Genomic DNA, 22,732 nt, shown 5'->3' with positions numbered 1-22,732 from the left:
CCCCCGAGGGGTGTCTGGGCCTGAGCCCCTCGGAGGGGCTCCGCGGGGCCGTACCGCCCCGGTGGGGGAGGGCGTCCGCGGTCCCGGGCGCGGCGGGGCGGCCCCGGACTACAGGTCCCAGGGAGCGGCGGGCGCTGCCGCCCGAGGGGGGCTGCCGGACCGCCTTCCCGTTGCCAGGTACGGGGCTGGGGCTGAGAGGGAACGGGGCTGAGCGGGATCGGCCGCTGGGGCGGAGCGGGGCGCCTACGCCGCCCTCCCGGAGAGCTGGCGGAGCCGTGCCGGTGCCCGAGGCCGGTCGCGGCGGGGCTGAAGCTACCGCCGAGCCCCCTCTGAGGGCCGGGCCCGGGGGGCGCGGGGCCGCCGCCCTCCCCGGTTGCCCTCGGCCGCGGGGCGGCGGTCGGAGGCGCGGGGCGGCCCTGAGGGGCCAGCGTCGGGTGCGGCCACAGCCTCCTCCCCCGGGGGCTGGCGAGTCCCTGCCGGGGCGGGGCTGCCCCGCTGCTGCTCCTCGCTCTGGTGTAACCGCCGCCGGGCCTTCTCTCGCCATCCCCGCGGCCTCCGGCGATCTCGGCCTCTCGAGGCTTCCACCCACACGCTTGGCCCGGCTGGCGGCTTGGGGTTGCGCGCCGGGCCCTTCCTGGCCCCGTGCGCCAAGACACAGCAAGGCCTGACCCCGGCGAGCGCACCGAGCCTGCCCTGGCCGAGACTGGCTGCCCGCTGGGCCCAGCCAGGAGCTCTGCTCGGAGGGTCCCGGTGTCGGTGTGACAGCAGGTGTGGAGGAAGAAAATGGCGCGGCTTTGCGTAAAGCAAGAAACGCCACGCTAGTTGTCACCTCGGCTTTCCCGAGCCTGCTCCCTCCCAAGGGCTGCCCTTGGCGTGAATGGAACAGCTTGATTGTAGTCAGAGGCCAAGACAAATTCCTGGCGGGGGTGAGGGGATCGAGGAATATCTCCCAGGCTTAGGCACAAGCTGTGGAGGAGTGGCAGTGGGGTGTGGGAGGCAAGGTGAGGAAGGGGAGAAGTCAGCTCAGTACGTGCAGACTCTTAGCTGGGCTTTGGGCAAAAGTAAGTCAGTGGTGGGCAAAGTATCTGGGCAAAAATAAGGAGGCGGTGATCTGTCTGCAGGGAGGTACACTGGAATAATATTTCTGCCTAGGCAGTGTGATCTGTGGTTCCTGTGACTAACACGAGCTTCCAGATCAGTCTTGGTTAACAAGCTCAGGGGCTGTTTTAGCCCTGTCTAGTTTACCGGTGCTGGAATTGCACTGCGAGTGTCCAAGCTCACAGCTTGAATGTCTACGCTTGCAATTTCACACTGCCTTAACATAAATAGTCAAAGCATTAAATAAATGTCAAGCATGAGTGAAGAAAGTGGGTTGTTCTCATGCTATCTCTAACAGTAAGTTGGATGTGCTTGAAATAGAACTATCTATATGGACTGCTGTGAGCCGGCTGGACTATTTTAAGTGTTACTAAACCTTGTGGCTGGCATCTTTTGGGAGACGGGACTGAGGCAGCCATACGGTAGGATTTGCTCTCCGGAGTGACTTTGCAGGGACAGTGGGCTGCTCTGCTTGGGGGGTGTGCTGTAATTCTGGGGGTGACAGAGAAAATCTGGGATACTTTCTGACGGGTTTCTCCCCCTTGCTGTGGGGATTGACTGCAGCAAGGCTAATCTGAGCAGCTTTCAGAAATGGGTCTGGGTTTCTTTCTGTGTGAACAGAGGAATGAGGCAGCCAAGTGAACTCTCTTTGCACAAAGAAGTGGGTCTGAGGATAAATATTTTTGTTCTAAGATTATTGTCTAGCTGCTATACTTGGAGATGGTCAGTAGCTTTCTATTTCAAATGAAATGTTTCCATAGTTAATTGCAGGGGTTGAAAGTCTAAAGCAAATAGAACAAACAGCTGAAAAAAGGTGTCTTAAAAACCATGATTACGCTTTTTTTTTTTTTTTTTTTTTTTTTTTGTCATCTATGCTGCTTTGCTCAAGTCACCGCAACAGTTTTGGAGGGTGTACTATTAAGAAAATATTGAATGATTTTTCTTGTGATCTCAGATGGCTATATGCTGTGCTGGTAGACTCTTGTTAAGTGTAGGCTGGATAAGATGAAGGTTGTTTCAGGCATTATGTGCATCTTCAGACAACAGCACAGACCGAGGTTTGTGAGTGTTATCTATAGCTGCTGTATTCGAAGATTTCAGAGCTGACTTAAAATCTGGTTATTCTCATGCTTAGCAGTGAAAGCCTCAGGTGAATTGGTAGGCTGCCTTTGCTGGATGTCAGTGCTGACAAAGAACGAGGGAGGCGTTGTAGGACATCCGTAGCTGTTTCTCTGCTAACAGACTTGTGAGCTTCCACCTGTGGCCAGGTGTCATGCCTGACTGCAGCGACAGAGCCAGTCTGAGGTCACCCCACAGCTCTTGTGGCACCAAGAATACAGTCTGGAGGTGTGTACCTGGGCTTGTGGTGCTGTACACAGTCAGAGGAGGGCTTCAGGCATTTCTGTGCAACCACAGCAGGTTACTCTGAGAGCTTTTTAATTTTAGTCTCCCTGTGCTTAGTGACACAGGAACAACTCATTGCTGTGCTCACTTAATTTCCAGCACCATGAGCATTCAGTACTTCAACAGCAGGTGAAGTGTAACCTGATTTTTAGAAACGTTCTTATTTCTGGCAATTAATTACAGGACTTAACCGGGTTTCAACCCAAATTTCTCAGCATTCTCTGTGCTTGACTAACTCTGGATAGATTGTGCCAGACCAAGGAAATGGCGAATTGTGAAGACTGCGTGATTGCTGCCTGTGTGAGTGCAAAATGGAATTAAAAGATCTTTAGTTTTTTGGAGAGGTGAAGTGCGTCAGTGAAAGCAAGCAGTGGCTTGAACAGAAGCACATGTGCCTTTCTGTGAAGGAGACCCCAAGTGTGTGTGCATGGTCAGGGTGCTCAGCGTGTCACTTCTCCCAGCTGAGACTGGGGGAAGAGAGGCAGGCAGAGCTTCCTGATCTAAGCTCAGCAAGCATATGCCAAGCTAACAGAGCATGTGGGAATGCAGTTTCTTTGGTTTTGTTTCATCTAGAAAATCTCTTCTCTCTGTATAAGAAACTTGTGCTTGTTTTGATGGAACTTTTTGATCTCCATATAAGTATACAGTCATAGTTCCTAGGGGCGTTGGGGAACGATTCCAGATGGTTATGTTGAATTTGTCAAAGAAGATTCCTTAGACCTTCAATCAGCTTCTGCAGAGGGCGCAGATGAACTGTGGAGGCTGCTCTAAAAGGGGTGCAGCTCTGAGGCAGAGAGGGGTGGCTCAGTAGGATCCAGAAAAGGGACACACACTTAGCTCGGAGTCTACACGAATCCATGTAGAAGGTGACCTGCCTGTTACCCAGCTGGCTTTTGGCAGTGGCAGTAGCAGTAGCTTCTGAGATTTAAACCATTCAAGCTTAGTTTTCCTTGGTGTGAAAGCCCTTCCTCTGATCTGCAATGAATGTTAATGTTGCTAACTGTCCCTTTGGTTTGAGGTGCAGAGTGAAAAAGCACATTTTTCCTTGAGCTGGGACATGCACTGCCTCCTGCAGCCAGTGCCCTCCCGCTTCCCTGGTACATTTTTCCTCTGTCTCATCAATATTTCTGTGTTTTATAGCCTACATCCCTGTTGCTGGTGTCCTAAATGAGAAATCACAGAATGTATTTTGCATAGCTTAATATTGCACAATTGGTGAAAATTGTTAGTAAATTGTTTCATCCCAATTTTGCTGTTCCCTTCTTCCCCTGGCTGTGCCCTGTGTAATCTTTTAAAAAAACTAAGACACACTGCTTAATGTCAAGTGTATTAATGCCTCCTATTAAGTAAGAAGTCCTCAGAGGAATGAGTTTGGAAAGTGGTGTGTTATGTCCTCATTTATATCATATAAATTATCATTGGAAATCAAAACATGAGATGGAACATAACAGTGTGCATAGTTGTAGGACAGGAGATAACTTTTTCCTCAAAAAATTTGTTTAACTCGTATTTGCAGAGAGGGGAACTGCAGGAGGAAAATTGTTTTTGAGACAGAAGACTGCTCTAATGAAACAGTTTCATAAAAAGGCAGGAGAGGAGGGAGGCTGGAGCTGGACACAGAAACATGGGGAGGAGTAGGGGGTCCTTGGGAGATGGGGCTGTGGGGCTATGCAGGGAGGAGAAGAGGGTGGACCTGTGCGTGGCCAAAAAGGGGAGAACAAGTGCTTCATGAAGGCAGGAAGATTTTGTGACAGTTTCTTGGTACGGTTGTGGCCAGGGACAGAAGACAAAGATGGAGTCTGTCTGGATGATTTTATTACAGTGTAGAGAAGAGCGTTTGGATTTGGAAAAACTCTGGCAGCCTGTTAAATCCTGTGTTTTCCTTTGCCTTTTAATATATGAACCTGTAAGGATTGCTTCACACTTCTGGCTGTTTTCTTTTCATAAAGCTAATGAGTGTTTCTGTGTGCCTGGGTCTGACAAGTGGCAGCAAGAGGCTGTGCTGGCTAAGCTTTGTGTTTGCTCTGAAGGGGTATCACCATCCCAAGCCAAGGCAAAGTGCAACCAGCTTCAACCCCACTGCCTCCACCACTGCCCCAGGCCTGCCTCCTGGGAAGCACTGATCTCTGGAAAAACCTTTCCCAGTAATTCTAGGGAACAACATTGCAACACCAGTAGCGTTTCCTATGGTGTAACCAGAAGAGCCTTGAGCTGCTGTCTCTCAGTTGACCAGATAAACTTCTTGGGATGTGCTGTCTACATTTCCTTTGTTCCTGTGACTAATCTTAATTATGAAACAGGTCAGGCAGAGTGTGTCCTGCTCTGGCAGCAGCGTGTTCTTCAGCACACAGCTCGAGTGAACTCCTGAGGGTGAAGAAGAATTTTCCCAGCCTTTCTAGCAAAAGAGGCAAGCGGCTCGGTACCACATCTGCCTGCCATGCCAGTCTGCTGTGATCCTCCACCCCAGGAGGAACCAAGTGGAGAACTTGGAAATAAGATTCATCCTCTTAATCTTTCAGGATAAGGCTCAGTCTGAAGAGTGTTGAAAATATTGACATTGGTGATAAAGTCCAGTTAAGCTCCATGAGGAGTCTTACAGAATCACTTCACCAAGAAGTGTTTTTTGAGGAAAATACTGGTTAGGTTTTTCAGTGAGAACTCATGACTGAGGCAGGAAACACATTTAGATATGTGAAGCCTTCAAAATAGCCTGAAAGGTGACTTTGGTGGTCTCCATGGCAACTCATCTATTCTGTAGCTTTGCGGAGGACTTACACAAGAGCTGCTGCCTGGCTTAAAAAAAAAAAAATAGTAATAGTAATTTAGTAATTTTAAAACAACCCTTAAACTTGCTAGATCTGAATTTGGGGTGGTCCCAGACATGGCCTGTAGCAGGGGAGGGGCTCTTTTTCTGGGCCATTCTGGAACAGCTCTGCTGAAGAAAAGCTTGATGTGACTTTCAGGGTTGCTGGCTGCAATTTAGGTTACAGTGGTTGCTGCAGGAAGAAGTGGCTTCACAGGAGGGACTTCCTGGTCTGCACTCGCCTGTTACAAGTAAGACTGCAGAATGCTCTCTGTTCGGCCTTTACACGTGTTCTGTTGCTGTAATTTTCAGGTACAGAGCATGCTCTGGCTGCCAGTTTCTGTTTTGGGAACAACTCTAAAAGAAGTAACTTTAAGAAGAAATTACTCAAATTTTGCTGAGATTTAGGAGTTCTGCAATGAAGCAACTGGGTTCTGGATGCTGTATGTAGTATGCATGACTGGAGCTGGAAGCCTGCTCCGTGCCAGGAGCTCCCTGTTGGGTGGCATCTCTGATTCTTTCCCCAGGTGGAGATAAAATGGGAGTGTGCGGATGGGCCAGGTGGGCTGTGATGAGGCTGCTGATGGGCAGTAGAGGTGCCAAGTTGTGAGCAGTGGTTCTGCTTGGCTGAACGGCCAGGGAAGGCCAATTGGAGTGGAGTAGCATGGTGCTGTCCCTTCTTGCTGCTCTCCAGCTACTTCAGAAACTTTAAACAGGAGGAAAGTTCTCCTTGTGACAAATCACTACTTTCCAAAAAGAAAAGGAACAGAGAAAACGTGTAGGAATTTTAGTCCTCGTTCTAAGGCATCCACAAATGCTAAAACTGAGTGTGGGGTAGGAGCATGCTGTCTGTGTCTTCCAGGAAGCGAGAACCAAGAAATAAAAAAGAGAATTTTCTTTAGGCTGTCTGAAACACTGATGTCTCTTCTAATGGCTGTTTTTCAGTTGGGGAAAACTGTTAAAGAATTGAACTGATCTGCTTTTTCAGAAGCACCTGGGCAGCACTGTGTTCCAGATCCTTAGATCCAAAAGAGAATCTCTGCAAAAATCAGCTGCAATGACTTCTCTAGAGCTGATCTAGCCATCTGTTTAAAGCACGAAGCATATCAGTTTCTTAACTGAAATATGATGTTACAAAATATTCATAATTATGTCTAGATTTGCTGTAGGAGAAAAAGGCCTTGTTTTGATCATTAGCAAATAGCTTTCTCCACAGACTAAAGGTTTCTATTCTCTCATGTTTAATGAAGCTGGACCCTAGTGCTCAAATCAGTGAGTCCAAATGCTAGTGTTGTAGTCCACCCCTGCACTGGGAAGTCGGTTGCTTTATATGGGGGTGGTACTTTGGGGTTTTTGTTGGGTGGGAGTTTTTTAAATATTTTCCTCTGCTGTTTCTCATGACTGATCCAAAGAGCACGGTCTCTTCCCTCTGGCTCTATCCTTTTCACCTTCACAATTGGCTCTCGCTATGCATTTTCATTCACGTGGACAAATTGTTCTGGCATGTACATGACTGAGGCACGGCTGGGCGCACAGCACGCTGCTGCCTTCGCCAAAGGTGCTTGGCTTGGGCTGCCTGTAGAGCCACTGTGAGGTTTTTTTGTATGCGAGGGCATCTCTGCTTGCTCTTCTGAGCTTTGCTCATGTTACAGTACCTGCCTTGTGTCTCCTTCCCAAGAGGAGAGTAAAACTCTTCCCAGCTGAGAGGCAGATGTGTGAGGATACAGCAATGTGACCTTTGTAGCTGGCATTCAAGGAAGACAGGAAGACCTGCGAGATGGATTGTGTTATTTTAGCATTCTGTCTCTGTTACAGAGCCAGGTGACATCGTGGTAGCCCAGGAAGCATGCAGCTGTGGCACTGGGGGCCCTGAAGACTGTCTGGCTTGCAGGGAGGAATGCTACGGTGGGCAGTGCACTTGGAAGGTGGGCCGCGAAGGGTGAACCACGCGGCTGTGGCCGTTGGGCACAAGGTTTATTCCTTTGGTGGATATTGTTCTGGAGAAGACTATGAGACTCTGCGGCAGATTGACGTCCATGTTTTTAATGCAGGTAAGCGTGTCCTTGTGGTGCTCCAAGGAGTGGCTTGCTGGGCTTGGCTATTAGTTCTGTTGCCCACTACTGCTTAACATATTACACTCTGTCTGACTAATTTCCAAAAGTTGTTGGTGTAGATGGGAGCCCTTCCCTTGTGCAGCCCTGTATTTTCAGTTTCAGGGAGAGGGCGCAGAGGGGCTGTAGTTCAGCAGACCGCTAGGATAAGGGCTCACTAGAAGTAACCGTATAGCCAATGGCTTGTTTTGTCCTTGTTCTCTCTGAACAGGGACTCAACTAGGTGCAAAGAAGTGATGTTTAGCTGGCTCAGGCCCCCCATCCAGTTTGCAGTGTGCCCACACTCAGCTGCCCCTAGCATGGAAGGGGTAGGGTGGGGTGGGAACCATTGCACTCACTTAAGTCTCCAGGTTTAGATTCCTGAGCTCTTTCCCTGTGTGGACAGCTGACAACCACTGCCAGCATGATGAAGTCAGTAGGGCCACGTATCTAGGATGGAGGTCTTCCCATTTTGGCAGCAGCGATCATGCAGATTCACAATGTTGCTTAGAAAAGGAGCTGGAGCTAGTTGTGTAGGGTAGCCTGTATCTGTAGGGTGCTGAGCTGGAGCCATGACTGTGCTGGGAGAGGCTATAGTTCTTGATTCAGTGCTCTTTGAATTGAAGAGGTTTCTGAGCTGGTCTATGAAGTATTTCCCTGTAATTAAGCAGGTGGTTGAAAAATTGTACAGATGCTTGGCTGGGTCCAACTGAACAGAGACGGGCAGAGAACCAATGACCAGTTTTGCAGATTGGACAGCATGGTGAATGCTCTCCTAACACACACATGGCGTGTAGATCAAACTAGTTTGTCTGTAACATGGAGTGAATTCACTCCTCTAAATCTGACTGTGGAGGAGACTGACCTGTGCAGTAGTGGGTAAAGGCATTGGTTACACAGGGCTGCCAAGGTTGTCTGCTCACAGTGTAGAGTGGAGGGTAGCTCAGTATCCTGGGAACAAAGACATTCATCTCTATCCAGAGAGGCTGGGCTCTCACGCTCAAGACAGTTGAATGTTGTAGCTTGTAAAATGTGCCAGTAGAGCACTGCTGTTATGGTGGAAGCATAATTACCATGCCCAAAAGAATGCTCTTGCATTGTCTACCCTTCTTACCACTCCCAAATATTAAAGTGTCATGATGCTGCAGCAACCGTGTGGGAGGTGACACTGGCTTCCCAAGTCCTTGCTCAGGAACCATTGCCAGGTTCCAGTGCTGAAGCCATGATACCAGATTTTGAATTATTTCTTTCAATCTTCCAAAGAGGAAGACTGTATTTTATGTAGGAAACATCCCATCTAGCTTGACTTTAGCATTGGCTGTGCTTCCTCAGTGCCCTATCTGCCTCTGGGATAGATGCTCACCTTTTAGAATGCCTGATCCTTTCCCTATGTTAGTACTTCAGGGGAACTGCAGAGTGTTTTCTGCTATATTTTGTGTTATATCCGTGTTGAAAACAAAACTGGAGGCTGTATGTGTGAAAGAGGGAGGGTGTCTGGGTGCTGTTGTGTAATGACCATGTGACATGTGCCATGACTCTTGCACTGTCATTAAACCTGTTGGCTGTTCTGGCTACAGCTGAACATAGCATACAGGCTGCTGAGAAGGAGAACCTGTAATCACAAGGAACTCCTATTAGTAATACAAGGTTAGCAGGGAGAACTCAGGTATGGATTGGGGGTAAAGGAGAAGGACAGCTGTCTCATCTAAGCTTAAAAAACAAAACAAAAGCAAACAAACCCTCTTCCTACAAAGCTGCTGTGTTTCTTTACTTAAGCTGCACTACTGCAAGTCCAAATGATGCCTTCAGGTGTTGTTCCCTTGCGTGTTGCTACAGTGAATTATTGCCATGCTACCCATTCTTGCAGCTTTGAGTCTCTTTCAAAACGTCACTAGCCCAAAGTAGTCTCTGCTTTCATTATCACCTCTGTACTTTTTCCTTTCCCCCTTTTTTTCTTCTTTTGTGTGTGTGTGCGCTATACCTTCACTCACAGTCTAGGATGAGCCAGAGTAGAAATGTCTTCAGTGTAACTGGTAAGGAATGGAGCTGTGTTTGGTCTGTGTGCGTGGCTTGGCCTTGGCCAGAGGCGGATCTGACTTGGAGCTGGGGAACTTTGGGCTCCTGTGTGGTGAGCAGCTGTGTAGCACTTAGTTGCCCTCTGGGCTTAAACCACAACAGAAGCCTATTTCTGTCAGAGTCCTCTGGTTCTCCAGAGATTCCTCTAATCTCAGCTGCGACGGGGACCTGTGGAAAACTGTTTCCGTATTCCTTAGCTAGCTACTACTCAGGGTCAGACACAGCTTTGTCTTGTTACTAGACTGCTTCTGTACTTTGTCATAGCGGGGTGGGGGGTTGGGGGGGGTGGGAAGTGCTGTGCAGGATGGGTTGTGACCTGTGAGGACACGTAATGGGTTGTTTAGCATTTGACGTGGACTCAAACTTGTGCTTTCAGTGTCTCTGCGCTGGATCAAGCTGCCTCCAGTGTGGACAAACAGCCAAGACCATGTGAGAGAGGTGCCCTACATGAGATATGGGCACTCAGCAGTGCTCATAGATGACACCGTCTACATATGGGGCGGTCGCAACGACACTGAGGGAGCCTGCAATGTGCTCTATGCCTTTGATGTCAGTAAGTTCCAGCTTCTCACTCTTCCTTGTCACAACTGCTCTTGGTGAGACCTTCTCTCTGTCCCACCGCAGTGCTCCCCAACTTGTCTTCCTGTCCCTCAGTCACAGTGACAGTCTGGAGGAAATAGTGCAAATGGGGAATTGGTATTGCTGGCTGTTTCAGCAGGTTTAGAAGGGAAGCAGTGTGGCCAGTGTGTCTGCACGCTTGACTCTGTAAAAGCCTTTGAACAGAGATTACTGAGCTTGCCTAATAGTCAAACTCATTTTAATTTTTCTGTCAGCTTTGTGTGCTCTCCCTGATAGTAACTACAGCTGAAGCATTCTCTCTGTGTGATGTATTATTATTCCTTAACTGTGGCTGAAGGTTGCAGCGAGAAGGGGCTAGAGCTCTCAAGGGTTGTGGTTCCTCTCCAGAGTGGTCTTTCTTTCTGAAAACATGAAGGAGAGCGAGGAAGAAGTAGTCAGGGACAGGATAGCAAAATAAGGGAATGTATGAGTCAACTTAGATGAACCTGAAAGATAAACTCTTTGAGCTTTTCAACTGGCTTCTCCATAGTGCTGCTGGAGCACCTGGGGAGGACAGACACAATCAGGAACTGGGTGGAGAGGAGTGTCAGAGTACATCTGGATTCTGGAGGCCATCTAAAGACTGAGTAGTAACTGGCTTGCTGGACTTGCAAGGAAACGACTTGTTCTGGTGCTTCGTCATGGATTCCCTTCTTCACCAGGAAATGTTTCATAGCTTGGAGCTGCTCTCTAGGCACAGGGTTTCCCCCTTCCTGTGACACATGCAGCTAGGAAGCCACCAGTAAACCCCTGCTTATGCAGAGGCCTTGTAGTGGGAGCTCCCTGCTCTCCCTGCCAAATCCAGCACTTTAGCATTAAGTGAAAATTAACAGAAAGGCCAGACTTCAGTCCTGGTCTGAACCCCCTGCAGCTGTCTGTACACACTGTGCCTGTCCCCTGCCAATCCTGGAAAGTGAGGCTGGCAGTCACAGTCCCGTGCCTGTGATGTAAGTTCCAGTGTAGAAGTCACATCAAGCTGGATAAAGTCCTGCCTGAGCGTGGTTTCGTCCCCTGGGGTGCTGAGCAGACACAAGTTGAGGTCTTTTCCATCTCTAATTTGATGGGTTGTGCTTGGATGAGCTCTTGCTGCTATTGCGTGACTGAGCTTGGAAGCAGCCCCATAAAGGAAAGGAACTCGATAGCCACTGCAGCTTTCTTACTAGAGGCTGCCCAGGGATTCTGTTGACCTTGCAAGACCCTTTGTGTGGTTCCAGCTGGGTCCTAGGTGAATAGTTGTGGCCATGAGCCAAGTTCAGAGAAGTTATCCTTGTGAAGAATGTTGCTTTGCCTCCAGTGTTACTGCTTCCTGAAATAAGCACTGCTTTTGGCAGCTCAGAGGAGTTTGGGAGGGCGGGAGGAATGTCTCCTGCTGCCTTGAGGCTTATCTGTGCCTCTCTGGGCTTTTGGGACAGGTGCCTGTTTCTGCTTGGCAGTGAGTCACTGGCTTGGCTTCATGTTGCCCTGGCATGGAGAACAGCTCTTGCTGGATTTAAAGTCCTCCCCTAAATCAAGCGAACCCCTGGAGCATGTGGGCTAAGGGGCTAAATCTGGCTCGTGCAGGCTCATGGGGAGCAGTGTGAAGGGAACCATGAAGGGTAGAGAGTGAGAAAGGCTCCCCTTGAAGAGGAGAGGAGATGAGAATGTAACAAGAGTAGCAGATAAGATAGGGAGAGCTGCACTGCAGAGGTGGGGATGTTCACAGTAGATCTGCTGACATGGTGAGCTTGTGGTTAAGTGCCTTCTGCCTGGATTTGAGAGCTGGATTTGCTCAGTCACAGTCAGCATCTCCACGCCCTCAGGTCAGTTGATCCTCTCAGCATCATTGTATCATTGTAATTGAAACTGTAAATGCGGAGTTGATAAGTGACTCACAAGCAGGCTTTGTGAGAGATTCAATTAAAATAACATTGCTCAAGCAGCGCTGTACTACTCACACTTAAAACGTGAGCTGTTTCTCAGATTGGGCTGTGCCCAGGATCTGAGACCTGTCACTGTGCCCCTCTGTGGAGGCTCAGGCAGGTAGCCTTGCCTGAAGAAGCTTGCAGCCTCTCTGGAGAAGCAGGTGCTGTGTGTGAGAGAAGGATTTCTGTCTTCAAAAATGAAGAACAGTAGTAAAGAGCTATCCCACCCCAACATCTACTATATTTTCTTAGCGTTGACTCCTGTTTTGTTTCAGACACGCACAAGTGGTTCACGCCAAGGGTGTCTGGAATGGTCCCAGGAGCAAGAGATGGGCACTCAGCTTGTGTCCTGGCAAAAAGCATGTTTATCTTCGGAGGCTATGAACAGCTGGTAAGTAGTCTCTGTAACTGTTATTTTGAGACCCCTTGAGAAAGAGGGTGTTTCTACCTAGGACATTGGTAGAGGCAGGATACAGGGGCATATTTGTATCCATACTCAGCAAAGCTATGGCATTATCAGCAGGTTATGCTCATTGTCTGTGATCTTGATTGCAGCATCGGGAGCAGTTCAGATGTGGCTTGTTTTTAACCAAGACTGAACAAGCCTGTAGCTGTCTTGCTGTTCCCCTGCCTGGAGGAGCAGGAGTCTGCTGTTTGTGTGAATGCAGGCTCTTCCAGGCAGGTAGCTGCAGACGAGTTTTGTGGGATCCTCAGAACCCCAAGTGTATTTGCTTCTGAATGTTGAGCTTCCTAGAAGTAATGTTAACCTCTACCTCTCATCATTGGCCTCAGCAGAACCAGTTTGAGTGTCCTATTAGTGCCCCTTTCTTCTGTCACTGCATGGAGTGGAGGCAGGGTTCTGCTGTGAGTTTACATACTGTGTGGAGGACAGCCTCGGGGGGAGGAACTGAGCACCAAATAAATGGGAAAGCTGCAGTAGAGAGACAGGACACCTTTAAGGAAAAGTGAGCTTTGCCTCTCTCTTGTTAAGTGATGTGTGCTGCCTACCCTGACATTTTGCAACAAGCACCATGTCTCTTAGGAAGTACTGACTCCAAAAGGATGCTCCGGGTCTGTAGGACAGTGTCTTTCCTGGGGCCAGATGTGACCAGGCTTCTCAGTCTCTTTGTGACCAGGCTGCCCTGCTGTCTTCCAGGCTGACTGCTTTTCAAATGATATCCATAAATTGGACACCACAAACATGATGTGGACCTTAATCTCTGCCAAGGTCAGTGCCCGCGTTTCACTCTGGTTTGCGGAGGAAGTCCTGTATCTGCTATGCTCCGGGGTAGCTGCCCACACTTTTGTCTCAGTTTCTGTCTGGTTTGGCTGGGATCTGCAGGGGGGGAGGTTCTCCAGGAGAAAGCAGCCACCCCAACTTCGCCTTCAAGATGTGTCTTCTCCCTGAGCAATCTGCATTTCTTGTCTTGTTCTGTTTTCCTCTGTCCCTGCAGGGTACGCCAGCTCGCTGGAGGGACTTCCATTCAGCTACCATAATTGGAACAAAGATGTATGTATTTGGTGGCAGAGCTGATCGTTTTGGGCCACTTCACTCCAACAATGAGATCTACTGCAACCGCATTAAAGTATTTGATACAGAAACAAACTCCTGGCTGGACTCCCCTCCAACTCCAGTGCTCCCTGAAGGCCGGCGGAGCCATTCAGCATGTGAGTGTGGGTGTGCTGAGAGAGGAGAAGAGTAGAAGGAAATTCTTGCCTGCCTCAGAAGGGGTGTCTGGTCCGCTGGGTGGAGATGTGGGTTAGCAAGGGGTGTGGAGAACCTGGCTTCTGTGGAAAGCTGCTGCCCACTAAAAAGCCTTGTGCATAGCCCTGCACGTGAAGGTGGTGTCAACAAAGGTGGATAACCAGCGCCACTTTGCTGGGCTGGGACCTGCTGGGCTGTCCCTTGAGTGGCACACTGATATCTATGCTTACTCCCCACAGTCAGCTACAATGGGGAGCTCTATGTATTTGGTGGCTACAACGCACGCCTGAACAGACACTTCCATGACCTCTGGAAATTCAATCCAGGTATTTATACTTTTAACTTGTTGCAGTGATAGTGCTCAAGGCCTTCAAGTGTGTGAGTGCTCCGATGAGTGTACTCTCCAAGGGCTAGAAGCCTGCTTTTGGGGGCAAATGGCTCTACTGACAGGAACTTGCTACTGTGCTTGGGACCCCTCTTTCTCTTCAGACTGTCTCCAAATCTCAGTAAGAAAGTGGAAAAGGAAATATTCCTGAAAGGCACAGCTAATCAAAGGGTGGTTGGTGAAACTTTATTTTGTTCTTAAATATGCAGAAGTGTTAGCAGAAAAGAAGATATGGGAAAGCAATGGGGTTAGGGGCGCAAGAGGCTGTAGCTGGCGAAACCACTCAAGTTGAGCTGTAGAATCACCATACCACACTCTCTTGGTACCAAATCAAACTGTGCAGCAGAACGAGTGGCTTTTCAGCGGGTATCCTGAATATCAGTCAGTTGTGAGCGTTTTGGGGTCCTCGGGCCCTTTTCACAGTCCATTGGACTGATTTTGTTTGCTAATGGTTTTGCATAGTAAAGTTACCTGAGAGCAGCCGACTTGCTGCTCCCCCAAGCTGATCTCCCCCAAGGTAGTGTGAGAGCTCCTGAAGGTTTCAGTGCTGTGCGTTAGTGATTAATCCCCCCCTAGCATTCTTGCCGCAGAGAGCAGCAAGGACAAAGGCTGCTGTCTTCTCCGCTTGGTTCAGTTCCCCACACTCCCCTCCCACAACCAAGCTGTCCCAGCAGCCTCCGCCCTGCGAGGGTGCTCTGCATTCACAGTGGCTGCCAGGAGATGGAGCTGGTTCCTGGTTCTCCCTCAAGTATGAACGGCAGCAGAGTGCTGGGGAAAGGAGCCTGCCTGCTCCTGGAGCTCTGCGCTGTACAGCTCCCTGTGATGTCCGACCTGCTGCTGTGGTCCTGGGGCTCAGACTTTGCAAGTGAACGGCCTCGACCTGCAGCTCCCGTCTAGTAGGCAGAGCTCCAGGACTGTGCCTGGCATCTAAGCGATGCTTTGATAAGAACCTCATAGAAGTGCATCTTTTTGTAACTAGCGAGAACAGGTCGACAGGGAGGGTGGATGTTGGCTAGTTTGTGTCTGTGGGGCAGTGGGCCTCCGGTTTTGCTGTGATCTGTTTAAATCCACAACCTGCTTATACCCGGGTCTTGGCCAGGCTCTTGTGACAAGCTGATGCACTCTTTTTTGCCCCTTAGTATCTCTTTCTTGGAGGAAGATTGAGCCCAAGGGGAAGGGCCCGTGTCCTCGACGCCGGCAGTGCTGCTGCAGAGTGGGGGACAAAATAATTCTCTTTGGAGGCACCAGGTAAGTTGTGTGGGGTGGCTCTGTGAGAGGGTTTGCCATTCCCTTCAGCACAGTGTTGCTATAGGCTCTGCCCCATGCTGTAGTCAGATGCACTTCAGAGACACATGGCAACTGTCCATCTACCTTACAAGTGTAAGAAATCATGTAGATGAGAGCTCCTCTGGAAAAAGGCCAAGGGGGAAATTGAAGATGTCATGTAAGCTTGTAAAGCACCTGGTGACAAGCCACCTTGTACAAGTAGAGGCAGAAGCATGTACCCTGCTGTTCAGGAGGGGTTGTGCAGTGGTCAGGCTTTCTGTGAAAGAGATATTGGGGAGAGGAGAGAAGACCCTGCTGTCAGAAGAACAAGTGTCTTAGTGTGCTGTGCTGTAGCAGCCCTTAGACTGACTTATCCTCCCCTACATGCTGCCTTGCTTCTCCCACCAGAGTTTCTTTCATTGGCAAGTGTGGTGTCTGACAAGCCGCAGTGGAATGTCAGATCAGCTGGTGGCTGTTTGAGGAGCCCATACACATGACAAGGCAACATTTCCTTCTGTGCCAGTGTTTTTCCATTCACAAAAGGGACTTGGTGTTAAGGATTTAGCTGTCAAACACTGGAAGTTATACTGTCAGGGTGCAGGGCAGCTGGATGTGGCCAAGAGCCTTAACAGCTGCTAAAAGAAAGGAAGTGGCCCATCACCAGGACACACTCTATGCTGTCTGGAATGACAAATTGCAGCTCTGGAGCACAGGCCTGTTTGCCAGCATCTACCTTGCAGAGACATCTGAAATGCTTTCAGCCCTCCACATGGTTTGGAAAGCTGTGAGGCTTTTTCTGGGATCCTGGCGGTGGCTTTTTCGGGATACTTCTGAAGACACTTGGGGGCAAAGGACAAGGCAGGGTACATTCTGCTGATGGGCTGATCAGTGTGTGGTGGAATGAAGGGCCTTCAGGTCCCAGGAGTGCTGGGGGAGTGTGCTTAGTTGTAGGATGTCTGTGTGGGTGTGAGGGAGTGCTTAGTGCAGGTGAGGTATGCAGAGGTGCTGAGTTTATGCAACACCTCTGCATGGTGTGTATGGTAGAAGGCTTGATAGGGCTTGATGACAGTTTTGGATGGCTACGGTGTGGATTTGTGTTACAGCAGCAGCTGAACTCTGATGTTAAGCTTAGGCACTCCTAGAAAATGCTAGCAAACCACAACAAATCTGACACCAGCTTTTCGGAGTCTGGTCCGTGTCTGCCAGGCAATGCAGCAGCGCCTTGTCTTCTCCACCAAATTACTTCAGTATTCAATTTGTTCCTTAATCCAGGCTCAACCCCAATGCAGATCAGTTCATCAGTACTAGTTTGGGGTAGAAGAAGAGCTGCTGGCAGCCAGGAATGCAGCCTCCTTGGACTGGAGGAAGGGTCTTGCAGGCTGTGGAAGAGGGAGATGGGGGTGGGGACCGTGCCGCTTCCTGGAACGGTTATCAGGTGTATTCTGGAGCTGCCTGGCGAGATAAGAAGTTTTCCAGGAAGTCGTTGTAATGGAGAATTCCCAGTGGTCTGCCTCCTGACCTGTGCTTCCCTGCGGGGAAGGGGGAGGGGAAGCACACAGAGCGGGGGATCCGTCGGAGGATGAGCCGGGAGGCTCAGCTTGCTAGTCAGCAGCAAGGAGGGGACAGGCAGGCAAAACCCCTTTGTGTCCTGCCTTCCCTTACAGGATTCACGTACACTGTAGACTGTTCAAGAGGCACTTCTGCAGGGTGCCTGCTCCATATGCTTAGGTTTTTTTGTAGTCCTGCCCAGAGCCTGTTTGTCTTGTCCCAGCTGTGGTCTCTCACTGTGGCCAGCAATAATCCTGTCACCTGTGTTCCATTTAAGTGGCCAGTGTTCCCGCTGGCTGTGTCACAGTTGTGGCCCTGGTCTGGTTTCTTCCCAAACCCACCAGCACTTCAGCATGCAGAGACCATCCACAGAGGAGAACAAGGGGCAGAGGGAATGCTATAAAACAGTTCAGCTGAACAAATGCTGATCCACATTTGGCTTGAGGCTGTGTTTTCCCTGACAAGGCTTAGAAATGCCTGGCTCTGGTGAGGGAGTAGGGGATCTCACGGGGTGCTTGGTGCAGGGCCCAAGAGCTTTCGCCAGCATGCCAAGTTGCTGTGCAGCTGGAGCGAGCAGTTTGGCTGGGCTCTGGCTGGGAAAGGGGTGCCCTGTACCCTGCTGTCTGAGGCTTTCCCTAGCTGTTTGCAGTTTGGTGATTAAAACCACAGATGTGGTGCCTGCTAGCTTTCCTTTGAAAGATAAGGGATGGTCTAAGGTTTCCTGTGACGTGGATGCGAGATTAGATTGTGGTGTGGTAAACTCACGGAGGTGGAATTAAAGGGCCTCTTGCCTATATCTGGGCAGATGGGACCCCTCAGCATCAGGTTTTCTCTGCCAGCAGTGAGGTGTGCCCCACTGTTTGTGCTGGGGCTGTGGGAACCTGGTGGGGGAGGTACTGTCTCGTGTCCTGGGAGATGTGAAGCTAAGTGGGGAAGCAAGTGACACTGGGGTGAGAAGTCACCACATGATGTCCCAACCGAACAGGGAGGACATGCTAAATTGCCTTGTCACAAACTGAGACAGGACTTAAAAACACCTTTCCTTTCTTTCAAATTCTCCAAACAACCATCAGCCATAGGGGTGCTTTCCCCTTGCACTCCTGTTCCAGCATAGGTTCTTCTGTCTGTGCCAGGGGATGCAGTGACCAGTCTGTCCTGATCCCATGTCAGGGGAGGTTTCGATATGATCCCAAGAGTGCGATCAAGACACAAAGGAGGTCAAATGCCGTACAACCTTTCAAACTTTATTCCTGTAAAAGGAGGTAATAGCAATAGGACAGAAGGAAGCAGAAAAGATCAGAACAGCTAAGCAAGCAAATGGAAGAGATGCAGCAAGCTCAGTTACCACCACCACGAATCCAGCGGCATCCTGTTGGTTCGGTCTTAGTGCAGGTGATGGGGGAAATCCCAGTCCCCACAGTCAGTCTGCCCATTTCCACGGAGTTCATTATCATACTCGCCGCCCTATGTTCCTCCACGCGCACATGCCCAGGTGTCCACAGTGGTTGTACTGGGGAGGGGGGGGTCAGCCAGCGATGCCTTTAGTCTCTGCCCGTCCTCCTCGTCCCGACTTCTTCCCCGGCCCTGCGTGCAAGTGCAGCTTGGTAGATGTTACAGAATATGTAGTTGCTCCAGTTTTAGGCAGACACTGTGTTTTTTGGGGGATATTTCAGGGTGTACTTCTTCATAGCAATAGAATTTTGAGGCCCAGTTTAGGCAGTGGTGCAGTGTCAAAACAGGCAGTTGACACAGTCCAACAGTTTTACACCACCCCATGGTTCAGGAGATGGTAATGCCAAGACAAAACAGCTGACACAGTCCCTTACACTGTCTCTCAGGTACTTTGGCTGTTCCATCAAGAACATGGAGGCAGGAAACCATAGGTGAGGCTGTCTGTTCCCTAAAAATACCTGAAGTCACAGCTCCTCACTAGCGTTCCAGGACAAATGTCAGATGGGAGTATCGGCAAATTGGGATTGGCGTAAAATGACAGCTGTGCTGATAGTGCCTGTCCATGCCCAGTTACAGTTTTCTGAAATGCTGTCCCCGTTTTGTCACAACGAGGAAGATGTGGCTGGAGCCCACAGTGGTTCCTGAGTCAGACTGAGAAATGCTTGCTCTGCTAACTATTTTCTCTACATTTCTCTTACATCTCAATGGCCATGCCAAAATAATTGCAGTAGATCTTAACCATATGAGAACTGGAACAATGAACAACATGTGGCTGGGCAGAATCTGTTTCAAACCTTGTGCTGTTGTGCTTGACGCACAACTTCACCTCATGCAGCAGAACGCAAAAGTAGTCTAGCTGCTGACCTAGTCAGAGGAACGCAAGCTAATAAAATAGGATGTTTTCCTGGCTGCAGGCTGCTAACCTGTAAGCTTTTGCCAGAGAGTTTGTGCTAATGCAGCAGATACATATGGTGGTTGCAGCCAAAGAAGGAAAGACCTGCCACTAAGCCAGGTGAAGGCCTCAACAACTGCTTCAAGTGCTTATTCTCTGCTGCTGCCTTTGCTCCTCTGTAGAAAAAGCCGAACTTCGGCAAAGCACCTCCCATATTGTCCTCAGAGAAAGCAGCTTGGCTTATCCCACTCCAGCCAACTGCAGTGATGGGGCAGTGTGGCACAGTGCATGCTGCCCCTGTCCCCAACATCTCAGTGTTCCTGAGAGCTTATGGACAAGAGAATCTAGCTCACAAGTTTCCATGGCATGACTCATGTGTGGTGTATGGCAGTCTGCAGATGTTTTGTGCAGCAGTGGGCAGGGAGAACACAGCAGTGGTTGCCTGCAGCGTATGGCTTCTTTTGTTGCTTCTCCAGGTTGCAGAAAATTTCGATGGCCACTAGCTACTTGCTGAGTGTGCCACCATCTCTGTAGATAGGTCGTGGCTCCCATGATTGGTGGCCCTGCAGTACAACTAGAGAGCCTTGCAAAAAGTCCTCCTGGCTCTCCAGCTTATCTCACCTACCTCACTGGGAACACCAGCACAGATTTTTGGACTTTGCACTGTGCCATTGTTTGGTGTCCTAGATCAGATGCCTGTCCTGTGTGACGTTCTCCCAAATCCTTGTACTTCCCATTGTCCCCTTGGCCACGAGGTGAAGCTGGCCTGAGGTCTGTAAAAAGCCATGGTGTGGGCTGTCGTGCTGCTGCACGTGGTGCTTGGGGCCATGTAGGGATGGGCTGACCCCTGCCTGCCCAGGCAGTTTGGACAGTGTGTGTTTGCTAATGTGTTACTAGGGCAGCCTTCCATGATACAGCAGGGATACATGCCTGCTGTGGAGCAGCCCATGGGGCCTGTCTATCACACAAAGAGCGGGACAGATGCTTGTGCGAGCGTGCCTGCCTGCCTTCAGGAGCTGCTGTAACATAACCTTCTCCAGCCTGCTCAGAGTCATCTTCAGACTCGTCCCAGGGCTCAGCTTTGCTCCTCTGAGTGGAGCTCTTTAGAGGGTCGGATCCACTGAAATTGCTGAGCCAATAAAGCCCTGAAACAAGCCTAGGGTCTGGAAGCAGCTGTTTGCCAGCACCCTCCTCATGCCCTGAGGGCGAGTACCACAGTTCTCGGGGAGGCCCCAGGGTTGCTGAGTTGTTGGAGAGCAGTTTGGGAGGTACCTGGGGAAGGAGGAGTGTGAAACCAGCCAGAGGCTGGTCAAGGTACAAGAAGGGAAAAGGGATGTTCCCTGCAGACTGGGACCTGTGTTTGGAGGTGCAGCAAAGTAAGAGAGGCACATGAGGTGGGGAGGCTCACAGCAAGAGTCGTTGTGGTCGTGCATGAGGAGGCAGCAGCTCCCCCATTCCCAGCTGTGGCTTGCAGAGGAGATGGTGTGTGTGTTTCTGCCCTCTGGCTCTGTGCAGCTCTGCCTACTCTGTGAGGAACTGGGAGAGTGATGGCTTTGGGTGCTTATGGGGGAAGCAGAGGGACAGGAAGGGGTCAGAGGGCCCCTGCATGGGCCATGCAGGCCAGGAACAGTCCTGGACTTGCTCAGCCCTTGGGGAAGCCAAGGGACATAACTGGTGTACAAGTGCTCTGACACTGACTGACACACTTTGTTTGGCTTCTGCAGTCCATCTCCGGAGGAGGGAATGGGTGATGAATTTGACCTGATGGATCACTCGGATCTCTACATCCTTGACTTCAGTACGTGAGCACTCCCTGCCCAGCTTGTGCCTCTCACCCCAGGGTGCCCTGTGAGCAGGCCCTGCTGTGGAGCACTGTACATGTCTTACCTGGCTCCAGGTGCCTGGCTCCAAGAGGCATCTCTGGCTGGTGTATGTGGCTTAAGGCAGACCAGCCAGAGATGCTTGCAGACCTGAACTGGCATGGCTCTGCACGCACTCCTTCATACAGATTTCTTGTGGGAGCACAGAAAACCGCCTCCAGTCTGTCACTGGTGTGCACCCTTGCCTTGCCCCTCAGACGGATGGCCTGGGATGCTCTGCCCTCTTTCCTGTGGCACTGATGGCACAATCACCCCCCATAGTGTCCCGACAAGGACCGCTCTGGCTAACTGCCCTCTTTCCACAGGCCCCAGTCTAAAGACGCTGTGTAAGCTAGCAGTGATTCAGTACAGCCTGGACCAGTCCTGCCTTCCCCACGACATCAGGTACTGTGTGCCTTGCTGGGAGGTCACCTCATGGGTGCTCCCTGTCCTTGGGAGCCAGGGCGGCTCCAGCCCTGGCTGAGGGCTGCCTGGGTCCCTCCTCAGCACTGTGCAGCTTCGGGGCAGGCTGAGTTGGAGACCACAGCTGAGGCTGACGTGCAGCAGAGCTGCTCCAGCCCTGGGCACTGTGTCTGTACTTTCTCTCAGTGTACTCCATTGGTGTGTTACAGATGGGAACTCTCAGCCATGACAACAAACAGCACCATCAGCCGCCCCATCGTCTCCTCCCAAGGCTGACGCTGGCTCATCCCTCCACCATCCTGCTCTCGCCCCTCCACACACTGACCTCTTGCTCCAATGCCTGCATGAGTTTTTTGCCCTTTCAAGCAAGGAACATGTGAGCTCAGTTCGTCTTGCCCTAGCCAGGCCTCCCTCTGCCTGTGTCATGTTTTGGACAGCACGAGTGTGCAGGCAGAGCAGGCTTCCAGGGAAGAAATCAGCTCGCCCCAGCTGCACAACTGTGAACCCCCCTCCTTGTTGATGGCTCCAGTGTCTCCTGCCTTCCTTCCTCTTGCCTGTGGAGCTGCAGCTGTGCTGGCCTGGTCCCTGGCCACTTTGAGAGGGCCTGAATCAACTCCTACCACCAGCCTTGGCCCTGGTGTTGGCCTCAGGCTATGAACTTGTTCCTGCGCTGCCTTGAGGGACTTCCATGCCTGCACCCTCCAGCGCTGACTAGCTTCGTAGCACTGGAGTGCAGGCCTCAGCCCCAAGCTGAGCCTGATCTGGGGGCCTGGGCCCAGCTGGACACTCTGCCTGACTTCATTGTAAAACAGCAACTGGGGGGGGGAGTTTTATAAATGCTGAGGCAGACATGGTTTCTACTGCTCTGTGTGTCCTAGCAAGTGAACTTGGGGGAGAGAAGGTGTGGGAGGGGAGAGACTGAACCAGGTGCTTTCCCCTGCAGCTGCTGGCCACCAGTGGGAGGCCCCACATCTGGCTGGGGTGGGAGAAGGGGAGCTGGGCCCCTCACAGCAGCACTGCCCTGGCATGCATGCCTCCTGCCTGGAGCTGTGCTGCCCTGCGAGAGGGCAAAGAAGATGATGCATGTCTCCTGAGCTGTGCTGTCTCCTGAAGGTGGGTGCCCCACAGCACCTTGCTCCAGGGAGGGAGGTGGAGGGATGTCTGGGGCAGCCTTCCCGGGTGGCACAGAGGGCTGTGCCCAAGTCCCTTCCC

At 50.7% G+C, this 22,732-nt stretch overlaps 1 protein-coding gene across 1 annotated transcript; it reads left to right on the top strand.

Annotated features, from left to right (window-relative positions):
* The first annotated feature begins 12 nt into the window (after positions 1-12).
* On the top strand, positions 13-22,369 carry KLHDC3 (kelch domain containing 3). The gene is made up of 11 exons (XM_074899963.1): positions 13-177; positions 7,121-7,356; positions 9,848-10,024; positions 12,266-12,381; positions 13,147-13,218; positions 13,445-13,658; positions 13,935-14,021; positions 15,220-15,328; positions 20,963-21,036; positions 21,424-21,502; positions 21,730-22,369. Exons 2-11 carry the CDS (start codon positions 7,203-7,205, stop codon positions 21,794-21,796), a joined length of 1,149 nt encoding a protein of 382 aa, XP_074756064.1. The 5' UTR covers positions 13-177; positions 7,121-7,202; the 3' UTR covers positions 21,797-22,369.
* The last annotated feature ends 363 nt before the right edge of the window (positions 22,370-22,732 follow it).

The sequence above is a fragment of the Athene noctua genome, chromosome 1 (assembly GCF_965140245.1).
Source record: "Athene noctua chromosome 1, bAthNoc1.hap1.1, whole genome shotgun sequence".
In the NCBI taxonomy this organism is placed as follows: domain Eukaryota; kingdom Metazoa; phylum Chordata; class Aves; order Strigiformes; family Strigidae; genus Athene; species Athene noctua.
Note: the sequence above shows the minus strand (reverse complement) of the source record. Positions and strands in the feature narration are given on the sequence as shown.

Bases quoted from the DNA above. Each gene is read 5' to 3' on its own strand.
- KLHDC3 (XM_074899963.1), top strand. From the start codon at position 7,203: ATGCTACGGTGGGCAGTGCACTTGGAAGGTGGGCCGCGAAGGGTGAAC. The intron at 13,659-13,934 runs GTGAGTGTGGGT...TACTCCCCACAG, and splicing joins CCGGCGGAGCCATTCAGCAT to TCAGCTACAATGGGGAGCTC. The intron at 21,503-21,729 runs GTACTGTGTGCC...GGTGTGTTACAG, and splicing joins TGCCTTCCCCACGACATCAG to ATGGGAACTCTCAGCCATGA.